The 12,682-nt window shown below is 35.3% G+C and overlaps 2 protein-coding genes across 2 annotated transcripts; one reads left to right on the forward strand and one right to left on the reverse strand.

Moving 5' to 3' along the window:
• The first annotated feature begins 687 nt into the window (after window positions 1–687).
• On the forward strand, window positions 688–9,681 carry LOC128501997 (carboxypeptidase O-like). Its single transcript, XM_053471676.1, has 11 exons — window positions 688–837; window positions 2,892–2,967; window positions 3,580–3,704; window positions 4,502–4,616; window positions 5,658–5,759; window positions 5,868–5,972; window positions 6,205–6,315; window positions 6,626–6,716; window positions 6,798–7,000; window positions 7,835–7,919; window positions 9,294–9,681. The coding sequence occupies exons 1-11, from the start codon at window positions 758–760 to the stop codon at window positions 9,563–9,565; spliced, it is 1,365 nt and encodes a 454-aa protein (XP_053327651.1). The 5' UTR covers window positions 688–757; the 3' UTR covers window positions 9,566–9,681.
• A 699-nt stretch (window positions 9,682–10,380) lies between these two features.
• LOC128502001 (gamma-crystallin 1-like) lies at window positions 10,381–12,513 on the reverse strand. The gene is made up of 3 exons (XM_053471680.1): window positions 12,378–12,513; window positions 11,110–11,352; window positions 10,381–10,725 (listed from the first exon to the last, which is right to left on the reverse strand). The coding sequence occupies exons 1-3, from the start codon at window positions 12,384–12,386 to the stop codon at window positions 10,453–10,455; spliced, it is 525 nt and encodes a 174-aa protein (XP_053327655.1). The 5' UTR covers window positions 12,387–12,513; the 3' UTR covers window positions 10,381–10,452.
• Window positions 12,514–12,682: the final 169 nt, after the last annotated feature.

Raw genomic sequence — 12,682 nt, forward strand, 5'->3', positions numbered from 1 at the left:
GATATCTTAATATGTATAGATTGGATGTATAGGGAAGAAGAGAGAAGGTAGATATAATAGAAACATTTAAATACTTAAAAGGTTTTAACAAAGTATAGGAGAAAGTTTGTTTCAAGAGAAGGGAAATGTTAGAACGCAAGTTAAACTAGAGGGTCCGAGGCTTAGATGTAATGTAAAGAAGTTTTACTTTACTGAGATGGTAGTAGGTAAAGAGCCTCCCAGCAGAGGTGTTAGAGGCTAATGCAGTGAGGGAAATTAAACATGTGTGAGATAGGCATAAAGCTATCCAGAATCTTGAAGGCAAGACCAAGGACTGATTAAGGTCGAAGTCTTTACATCAGGGAAAATGGGCAGACTAGATGGGCATCCACAGACTATAGCAATGCATTTAGTGTCAAGGAGCAAACACAGTCTACCAACGATGCACAGAAGTGAAGGAATGGAGGGTGGATGTGCGGTAAATTACGTACCACTCAATTTTAGATAACACATATGGCAGAATAGATAACCCAGAGTAAAAGGTAGAATTCCTCAACAATTCAAGACTTACTAGGCAGAGAACATTGGTAGGGTGGAGTTTTGTATAATTTTATTGAACATAGTCAAATTTCATTGGTTTTTACACAAATGCTGATAACATTATCTATATGGCAAAGGTCATAGGAGACACAAATGTATAATGAAAACCTTTAACTCACACTGATCTAGGGAAATCTATTTTCAGATTCCAGGAGAAAAGCTCATTTCGGGATAAAGGATGAAGCTTTTCCTGTGGAGCATTTGCCTGCTGGGAGTGTTGGTATACAAAGGGTCTTGTCTTCAAGTTCGATATGATGGGTAAGTGTAGTAAGCGTAACCTATGTATTTATATATTCCATAACAGGGTTTCTGCTTCTCACTCTGTAAGAGAAAAAAGTACTTTATTTGATGCAGAGAAGATGAATAAGTGGCTGATGTATAATTAACAGTGTGTGTGTTGTCAATGCGACAGCAGCATACAAAAGAGCTATAAAATACACTATTGCGATAGGTACAATTCGAATGACTTCAGATGGTTTCATGAATCCAAGTATTAAAAGGACAGATGTCTATATGCAGCCTTCGTATTTTTTAGGCAGAAATCCAACTGACTTTGTTGTCCTTTAACCTCAGTACTTTTTATACTCAGTATCTTTTTTTAATGTATGTCTAAATGGCAGGGTTTATCTTTGTTTTAAATCTGACATCTATGATATATAAATTGATGGTATCCTTGAAAACCTCCAGGTGCCTCCTGAAACTTGTGACCAAAGGTACAAAGTCCCCTGGACTTGGGCCATCTGGGCAAGCATTATTATATAAGCAGCATAGGGAGGCAGGGGGTGGTGCAATGAGGTTCTTAACCTATATTAACAATATTTAATTTCTAAAAAAATTCAGGGTGCCCTGAAAGATTCATGGATTTTATTTCTAAAATGACTCAGGTTGCCCTGAAAGAGAACCGAGCTGTCCATAACTGGAACCAGGACATCTGTGACCTGCAGCTAATACACTTCATAAGTACCACTAAAACTTAAAAAAAAAAAAACAACACTTAATTATTTACTTGCTTTGTAATTTTTAATTTAGGTTAGCTCATTTCTCCAGATTAGAATTGACCAATAAGAAGTTCTTACTTGGACTACAGTTTCCAACTGAAGCTTTGTTAAGACAGCTTTGTTGCTTTACAGAAATAGACATACTGTAAAACAGTGTTCGATAGCCTATGATACCTATGACATTGGAATAATCCCAAGTGTTCAAGGTTCTTTATGCAGACCATGGCGTGGATGTTATGTTTGGAGGTTAGAAAGAGGTTTCCATCATCAAAAAAATAAATATTTGACAGCAGATTCAGACCATGTTACCATAACGTCTTACAATTTTGTAGCTGTTGTAACATTATTTTGGTCCTAAAGCTCACCTTATGCTCTGCATATTCTTATGCCTATCCCATACATACTTTAATCCTTATTAACGTTACAGACCGCTGGTCATATCTCACCTAGACAATTGCATTTCTGACCAATTTTAGATATATGCTTGCCCATTTACTTAAATCCTTACCATTTTGCAGAAATATATATCAATTAGTCCTTCAAGCTCCTGGAGCCTGTCAATCAGCCATATTATTTTAGCATGTAAATCCAAACACTGGAACTTGTTTATGGGTCTTCTAAGCCTTAATTAAATATAGTCAATATCTACTGTAAATATATTCAACTTTAAAGCACTCCCTTTAAAATGAAAGGGGCCACTTTCCATGCATGCATACAGGATTCTAGTTAAACCCCACCTGGACCACTCAAAGAGTTTCCCTTTAAAGACATGATTTTAGGTTAAATAGATACTGTAAAGGAGCAGTAATGCCCATAAATGATAAAAGAACGGCATGTCTAACTTTTGTCATCATATCTGGATCAATACAGTTTTATTTTGTATTCCTGGCTTTACAATGAGCTGTCATCCAAATAGAAAAACTTCCTTTATGGTGCATATTAACCCTTAGTTTTATTTTGCTATTGTTTCTATTTTGATTCCAACAGTATAAAAATATTGTTTTTGATGTGGCATGCAGATTTTTCCTCAAGGAATATTAATTGGGGAACTCTCTCCATACTTGTATTTCCTATAGTTATTATCCTACGCTTGTAAGAAAGTCTCATAAATAGAAACCTTATGTAATATATCTATTTTTATGTTTCATGTGAAGACTTACCTACTGATGTTTGATACCTGGACGACTCGAGAATTCTTATGACATTCTGTAGTTACGTTAAATAAGTGTGTCGGTTTGATCGAATGCCAGAAACTCTGTATTGGTCTGGAAAAGGACCATTGATAAAGATGTATTGCTTTTATGTTTGTCACAGGGATCAGGTCCTCAAAATCACCCCTCAAACATCTGCACAAGCACAACTCCTGCAAGAATTAACAAGCAATTGGCTGGTAAGAGTCACAACACAAGAATGTGAAGTAAATCTGGATAGCAAAATCATGTTACTTATTTATTCTTCCTTGAGCAACGTTCTTCTTTGAACATCAACCAACTATGAGACATATGTGCTTATACAACAGGGAAAGCTAAGAGAGCGTCTCAGTAGGTGCACCTTTAAATCTTGAGTGTAACACTCAACTATGTTTTGCTACCTAAGAACATGTTACTCAACATCAGATGATGGTATCAAAAGGCCCTGTTGAAGACATTTCACTAAATGCCTAGTAGAGTCTCAAACCTTGCCAAGGTCACTGGTCTCTATTGAAGGTCACTGTGCTACTGCTTACCAATGCTCATCGTGCACATGAACAAGAGATATGACATTTATTTAAATGGTTTCCAGATCAAAAAATCTTTTCACATTATACTAGGTGTTATACACTAGTATTTTATAACAACAAAATAAAAAAACTTCTCCCAAGTCCCAATGCCTGCAACCATGTGCTCTCAACTTCTAAATGAAATGTTTTAGTACATTCATTGTTGGTAATTTCAGTAATATGTGACTAGATACATAAAAGTCATTAGTACATAAGACATCTGATCAACCCAATGTTTTACAGCTTGATCTTTGGAATCCAGACATGGTTGAAGATATCTCCACATTGAGAGAGGTCCACGTCCGGGTCCCATTTTCTTATGTCGATCAAATGAAAGAGAAGCTTCTACAACAAGCAATTCCTTTTACGTACGTTTTATTGATCAACAGGGTAGCTTAACCCTCTTTCCAAAATGTATCATACATACCGGTACTCGGGATTGGACTGGTCATCTCGCACATGGGGCAAATACCCGTCCGGCCATTTGCTATCTGTGCCACATACTCACCTTATCCGGCCACACGCTATGTGAGCCTAAAAACGTAGTGTGCAGCTGCACATATACAGACATGAGGCACCCCTACAATATCAGGTGGCCACTGGGGCTTAAAGTGACAGGGCCGGCTCGTCAATCCAGCCCTGTTGATAAAGATAATATGGTAATTAAATTTAAGAACTTAGTAGGTTTCCCATAGAAGTCATTCTTACCAACGCTACCCTTATCCACTTATTGGAGGCCCTATCTTAGCACCTCTTCTCTGACCCAGTTCCACTCCTTGAAGACCCTATAGGAGCTCTGGTTTAGCAGTTCTCAGGTGTAATAATATTGTTTGCTAGTTTGTAACAGTTTGCTAGTGAATACATGTATAGAGTTGTACCTATTTCTGCATTGCGTTATTATTAAAAAAAAAAAAGAAAATGAAAAGTAGATACAATTCAAACCATACTTGACTTTTTTGGGGGGATTGGGTTATTGCAGATTTAATTAAATGTTATTATTGTTGAAATTTTATATTTCTTATTTTATTATAAAACACATTATATATAAAACACATTATATATAGCATTATATTTTTGAACATGTTTCCATGTGAAATAAACAATATATCCATGATATAAGTATATAAGTATCATATCCTCACAATAATATTATTTTCAATTCCAGTGTCATGATTAATGATGTCCAGAAATTGATAGACAAGAGTACCAGGAGCAAAAGCAATACATTGCCAATGTCTTTGGAAAACTATGACTACAAACAGTATCACCCGATGGAAGAGGTGGGCAAGACACTGTTTAAGGAGACTTGTAACATAAAATTATCAATTATATTTTAGTTATAATTTAGCCTGTTAGAACCCACATTAGTATCTGCAAATGTTAACAACAACTGACAATGTCCATCTAACAAATCTCACATGCATAGGTTTTTCATGTTTTTGAATGCTCATTATTAATTTTTCTATTATTTTTGTACTATTTTTTTTTAAATCTGGACAACAAGGCTTATTTTTTAGTTCTGGGAAAGGTACAAGAAAATTGGAAAATGTATCAGTACTAGTACTACTGCTTCATTTAGTGCTAAAGTCTGCAGAGTAGGTGGAACAGCACCTTTAAATTCTCAATGCAAAACACGAGCATTTTAAGTCATTAGTAACCTACTAAATATTTGTAGGCTCACTGTTGACCGACAACCCAATAGATAAGATAACTATGGCTCATTAATGCAATGAGTGGTTGTATAGGACAGATGAAGGAATTGGCCTATATAATCTATATGATGGCAATGCAATAACCACAATCTCCTAAGTGGTTTCACCTTTTTATGGTCCCTCCACTATCGGTACTGATAATTGTCAATCAGATCAAATTATTAAACTTTAGAAATGAAACCAGGGGACTCAAAGCAAAGAATGCCTGGTTGTAGTAATTACAATACATAATGAGCTGCCACCATAGAAACCAACGCAATTGGTTCAATTACCAGTAATATTATATTGGTCGTTAGGTTGAAAAGACCCCTGTGGTCCCATAATATATATAAACGCTCAATGAAATGTTATTCTGAAGTTGCTATTGTATTATATGGATTTTTAGTGGTATGTAACAAATAATAGAATTTCTCATATAGTCCTTACCTTATTTATACCGCTAGTTCTAGCGGCAGGGATAGTAGAAAGGCACTGCTGATCAGACTGAAGTCACAAGTGCAGCGTGCATGGGTGGGTTTCAACAGCAGGAACCTTGATCGATGATCGTTACCATAAAATAAAACAAATGAATAATTTATGACACTCTGATAATGCCCGTCTTTGTCACAGATTTATGAATGGATGGAACACATTAAGGAGAAACACAGCGATCTGGTATCACAGCATTATTTAGGAAATACATATGAAAAGAGACCAATCTACTATTTCAAAGTAAGTGAATTAAAACTATAACATGGTCCCAATCAATACCCCACTTGCTGCCATGATGACCACTGTTAGCTGTATGTATTTATTGATTTCTAATGTATATATTTATAGATTGGATGGCCATCAGACAAGCAAAAAAAACTTGTTGTAATGGACTGCGGAATTCATGCCCGAGAATGGATCGCTGTTGCCTTTTGCCAATGGTTTGTAAAAGTGGTAAGATATCCCCATGTCTTGACTATTGACCCAATAGCAAAATCGCATTGTAAATCCAAGTTTACCAATGAAATTAAGCAGAAATTAAGCAGTTTCATTTAATAATGAATGAAACCACACTTGGAATATCTTGAAAATGCTTTGCTGATCTTCTTGATTAAAAGACTGGCAAAAATACAATGCAAATATACTGTATATGATATATATGTAAATGTATTTCTGAATTCTGCAGATCATTGAAAAACACCAGAATGATCCTATTCTTACCAATGCCCTCAAACAAGTTGACTTCTACATCATACCTGTGCTAAATGTTGATGGATATATTTACTCCTGGACGCACGTAAGATAATTAAATGTGAACATAATGGATCTCTAAGGTGTACTTGGCATGGAAGTGGGCTTGAGGCCTACCAGTAAACCTGAGGGCTAGCAGCTGGTACAAAGGACCATTTGAAGTGCAATGATTCTTCAAATAAATTGTACACATTTAGGAGATTATCAACAGTAAAGGAAAATAAAACCTATTTAACAGGGAAAGCAAGGCAGATTAGGGAAAAATAAAGTAAAAATGGTGGGTTATGTTAAAAAGTGTGTTTTAATGCATATGCTCTACAGTTGGATAGTAAAGAGGTTTTGTTCCATGCATACAGGAACGTCTTTGGAGAAAAAATCGCTCACCGCAAGGCAATGGAACATGCTACGGCGTGGACTTGAACAGGAACTTTAATTCACAGTGGTGTTGTAAGTACCGTGAAAAAAAAAATAATGTAAATGAATGTAATTTGTCCAGAAATACGTTATAATACTCTAATTGTTTTTCAGCTGTTGGTGCCTCTAGAAATTGCTCAAGCTTTACCTTCTGTGGTCCAGAACCAGCTTCAGAACTTGAAACAAAAGCACTGGTTGCACTAATGGAACCAGTTAAATCTAATATTTTAAGCTACCTCACCATTCATTCATATGGACAATATATTCTGCTCCCGTTTGGCTATACATACCAACCCTCTGAAAACCATGCTGAACTGGTACGTACAATGACGTAAGAGAATCTTTTAGGTCAATTGAAGATTTCAAGATCTATTTCTCTTCTGGGGGCACATTTTCTTCTTGTGGCACATTTAAACTGGACTCTCTAGGTCTCCTCTTCAGGCAAATTATAACTGGAATATCTCTTCTTCTTATACCTGGTACAATATGTCCGAAGAAGAGACCTTAATAGTATTGAAAGCTTGCATTCTTTAGTTAGCTAATGAAGGCATGATATTTACCAGATGTGCTCAATTTCGAACATGGTAAAACGCAATAAATTATGAACAGAAGAATGCAGCCCCCAATCTTATCCTGAACCCTGGCTTCCAGCCTTGAGGTTCTTTATTGTTGTCTAGAAGAGATCTGTGCACAAAAGAGATTCGTGGCTACCTTGTAAAGCTGCATGCTGTTGAGCGCTGGAAGAAGAGGTCATATTCTCTTCTAAATACGCCAATCAATCAAAAGTCAGCAGCATGTAACATAGTGCATGGTATTAAATGCCGCAATCAGTAAACTTCTTTCAATAAACGTAGCAAACTGGATTATTACAATGCATTCTGGTTAAAAAGTAAATAGTTGGAACTCCATATATAATCAAATCCAGGCTTTACCCAGCGCTCTTGGGCAGTGCATGCATAGAGAGGCTGGAAGCCACAGAGTCAAACATAACTGTATCTACATGATTTTTATTTTTCTAAATAAAAATACTTTTAAAAACAAATAAGAACACCATAAAATGAGCTTGTATGCATAAGTAATAGCCATAATAACATATATAATGTTTAAACCAATTTATTTTATGTTCATACACAATAACGTTTTTTGTTTAGACAAAGGTTGCAGAGACGGCGGCTGCCAAAATAAAAGGAGTGCATAACAAAATTTACACAGTGGGATCCTCATCTGTTGTATTGTGTAAGTAATGTATGATTTTATGTATTGCATACCAAACTGATCTACTTGAAAGGTAGTTGTGGTGAAAAAACAGAAAGCAGGTAAGGTTGGACCCAAAAACTAGATTTTCTATTTTTTTTTGGGGGGGGGCTATGAATCCTGACACGGAAAACAGGCAGACTAGATGACCAAAATGGTTCTTATTTGCTTTTAGGTTTTGTTTCTATATAAGATGTTACACTACTAAAATTCTGTTAGAAAATATTTAATTAGATAACAAAATTACAAGTTGAATAATAACTAATTAACTATAATATATATATATATATATATATATATATATGTGTGTGTGTGTGTGTGTGTGTGTGTGTGTGTGTGTCTTGGTCACAATAAATTGTTGCAATAATTCAATTTCCAAGATGCCATATGCATGATGTAAGTGATAATAGGTTCTTATTTAATAATCTAATATTTCTGGGAGGCAAATTCTAATAAGAATACTGATATTATATTATTTAACATTGAATGTGTAGTTTATTAAACACATAAAAAAAACTCACTTAAACTAATGGTACAGTAAAAGTAATAAAGATAAACATAATATTCAGGGATATAATCTTTAATTATGGGAACACAGCTTATTGATCCAAGGAGAAATCTGACTGCCATTTTGGGGTCAAAAAGAAATTTTTTTCCCTGGTTAGTGCAAAATTGGAAAGAGCCAAACTGAGGGTTTTTGCCTTATTTTGGATCAACAGCAAAAAATTAACAGATATAGGAAAGGCTGAACTTGATGGACGCATGTCTATATAACTATGTAACTATGTAATATGGTTATGGACCTACATGTGCACTGGGGGACTCCTTCAAGAAGTCAGTATCATCAGGACCCACCTGCCAGTACGGGAGAGGACATTGATAGGCACCATATACTGTATCCATGGCTCATAAAATGTAAAAAGTAAGAAGGATATACTTTTGCTAATAAACTGAAACCAGTTGCTAATACATTGAAGTAATCGCCCTCAAGCCCTAAGAGTTCCCAGGTATGAATGTTTGAGAGAATTCCTTTGGTTCCTGGTCCCTATGTATGAATGTTTAAGGGCATTCTTTTGGTTTCTTTGGTTCTCTTCACACAACTTATCTAAGGGACTACATATTTTTGAGCAACATTAATTCTCGAAAAAAACAGCTGCAAGGAGATGCTAATAATCTAGGCATGCCTTCAAAACATTAGCTATCAACCTATTCATGTCACAATTATCTTACAAGTCCAACCGGAAGTAGATGGACCATTCTTTTATGAATGATCTTATTCTATTAGGTTGATACTATGGTTTTGCCGTGTATGCTTTAAAATATTGTTACTCAATTTCTTTACCCTCTTATTTTTAGATAATAATTCTGGGTCCTCTGCAGACTGGGCTGGTGACCTTAAAATAAAGCTGTCATACACCTTTGAATTAAGAGACAATGGCACCTATGGCTTTCAGCTGCCTCCAGACCAGATTGCACCTACTTGCGAAGAGAACACTGTCGCTGTGATGTCCATAATTGAATATCTCAATGAAAACTACCTTGAAAATAATGCTGTGGTTGTCTCTTCCGTCTGGCTAAATGTAATCCTTTCTTGTGCCATCTGCATGTATTTTACTTTAACCCATTAACTTTTAAGTTATTTATTTCACGTTACAGAGCTCAGGTTCTGAACACATTAGCTAAGATTTTTGAAATTATTATTTTTTAAGGAACTATTTTCACAATTCATTTACATTTTTTATTTTCCCATGGTTATGCAGCTTCTCTCTGTGTCACCCTCTATGACAATCTGACATTTTAGCTTTTCACCTGGGTGACTTTTTTAATTTTTTCACCTGGGTGACCTTTTTTTATTTTTTTGCTTCGATAAAGAATTTGTTTTTCCCGTGAAGGGAAAACATGTCCCCACATCTATGTTTCTACCAAAGTCATGTGCCACAAAACATTGTCACCTTTGTGATCTTATTGCGCACACAAAGGATCACTTATTTTCCTCCCATCTCATACTTATGCTTTTTCAATATGTCGCCCCATCTATAGAAATAATGTCAGCTGTCTGTCTTTAGAGTCTACTCTGTCAGTCTGTCAATTTTCCTTCATGTCTCTACTTTTCATCTTGCCTCTGATTCTCATTGATTTGTCTTCTCCATGCTTTAGCGCTTCATTGATTTCTTAATTTAACTGCGATATACAGTCTATAAACTTGATGTTTGCAAAGGAAGCAAAGTTGATCGGAAGTTAACACCCGAAACATGCTTAATCCTTCGCACATTGATATTAAATTTAAAAACTTCAATAAACCATATTAATACAGTACTGTAAGTAATGTCCATTGGTATATCTGTCATGATATAAGAATCTATGTGCTATGAGTTCACTGGAACTGGAGTGGTTTGTGAAATAATATATTTCCTTTAACTAAATCTGTAACAAAATGAAAGAATTGTCTTTAATTGTAAAGTCAAGAATGGTTTATTATGAATGGAATTCAATATTTAATCACTGTGTCAGGAAATTAATAAATGTCTGTGGCCCTTCTGATGGAGCCAACCCTGCTGTTAACTGCTCCCCAGTCGCTGTATTTCCTATACTCTCCAGGCCTCAGGTAATACTGACGTCCTTTATAGTTGGGCTCATCATAGAAGATCCAATGCCCTTCAAGAACGTTGCAGGAGTGGATGTCATGGGATCGGAATTTCTCATAAATTTGAGGACAGTCTTCAGTAAACTCCATCATCTGTCCCTTGAAATCTTCCCTTTCATAGATTCTAATCTTGCATGCTCCTTGCTACGGACAAAAACATTGAAGAATGGTTTAAACAGGCACAAAGAAAAGAAAGAAAACACAAACATATAAATGAAACCAATTATTAAACAGAAATGTGTTTTCAAGATGTGTATATTTACTTACAAATGTATATTTTTTTTAATGATATAACTCCTGACGTATTATATTTACTATACAAATCGATGCATTCAATTTAGTATTTAATAAAAAAATAGGTAATCAGAGATCCATATGTTGGTGATGCAGATCACTTAGTCTACCCAAGACATACCTAGTCTACACAGAAGACCTACATTAATGTGTTGTTTTATTTAACCCATATTATTGTATATGCACCATTAGTGATACCTCTGGTGCATATCGTTAGAAATGGTCTTTGGATACCTGGGGAATTATCCTGCAAGATCTAATGGAATCTCCAAAGCCCATGCATTGGTTGAAGTCAGGGTATTCCCCTCTCTTTAAAAAAAACTGGCATCCCCTGTAGTTGGGAAATTCATAGATCATCCAATTTCCATGTTCAACGCGGATGGAGCCACAGCGGTTAAAGAAGGACAGCAAGTCGGAGCTATCAGAGCTGCACTCATAAGAGCGGCCCTGGAAGTTCCTGTCTTCATAAAAGATGATCTATGGAGCAAAATGAATAAAACAGGCAAAGACTTAGACTGGCTTATCATAACGTGTATCTTTCGGTTTCATTGGGGAAAAAATTTATAAAACATAGATTTTAGCTCAAACCTACCCAAATATGCATCAACTGAAAATCTAATACTTAATGTAATGTTCTAAAAACATTAAAGAAGCACTCCAGTCATCAAATACACTTTAATGTTTGTTATAGCCCTTGACTGCCCTTTTAAATGAACAGCTTTCTGTCCTATGCAGTTGATGGCACTTCAAATGTTTTTTACAAATCATGTTTAAATATACATTTTTAAGTTTAAATACGTTACAGAATAATACAAGGGAAACTTATCTTTTTCAAAGTATATGTATATATTTTTTAAAAATTATTCTAACCTCTTCCCATATGGGGCAAAACTGTAAGAGTATTCAACAAGTATTTAACCAATAGATACTTAATTAACTAAAATATTGCCTTTGAGGATAATGGAATCCAGTAATATCTACAAAATTTGCCTAGTTGCGAGAAATTATTTGTTAGCAAGGTAATTGTAGTGAATGTCATACAAGTCAATTTACAAGGCAATGTGCCAGTTAAACTTTGAAACACAGCAATTTAGTTCAATACCGTCACCTATGAAATGGGGAAAAAGTACAATGATTTTCCAGAAAATCGTTATAATGCTATTACTAGTATTTTTTATTCATGTAGCGCCATCAATTCACAATAGCACTTCTTACAATACATATATTCAAATGGTATGACAAAACCAAAACTGACAAAGGCAAATCCTTAGTTTAGGTCCTGCTCACAATGTATATTCTAGTGTATGTGAACTCTATAATAGGTGCATATTTGAAACGCTCATGTCTAAAATAATTAAATGTACTTTCCATGATTAAAATATTTGTTAATGTACACGTTTAAAACAAAAGATGTATATGATTATAAACCAGGTTCACATATGTCTTTGCATCGTTTCTTTCTGCACTTATATTAATAACCGTGTTGCCAATCTTAGCCTTACCTTTCCCATTTTTGTTGGCTTGCCGGGCTGTAAATCCTGTCAGTTCACTATAAGCCCCCTCTTATATACCCTGCATATCTACAGGCTCAAAAAGTGCACAAAAAGCAACCGGGGTCCCTATCTGTCGGGAGAGGTGAATCCGTTCTCTTTGTATTCTGTAGGGTGATATGTATTCTTTGTGCAGTCATATAATGGAGGCTGATCCATTGTGTGAGGGATTGTCATCCTATTGTTATTAAAGAATGACAATGGTATAGTGAATGTCAGCAAAGATCACAAAATGTAATAGTGCAGAGTATGAAGTT

The sequence above is a fragment of the Spea bombifrons genome, chromosome 7, assembly GCF_027358695.1.
Source record: "Spea bombifrons isolate aSpeBom1 chromosome 7, aSpeBom1.2.pri, whole genome shotgun sequence".
Taxonomy (NCBI): Eukaryota; Metazoa; Chordata; class Amphibia; order Anura; family Pelobatidae; genus Spea; species Spea bombifrons.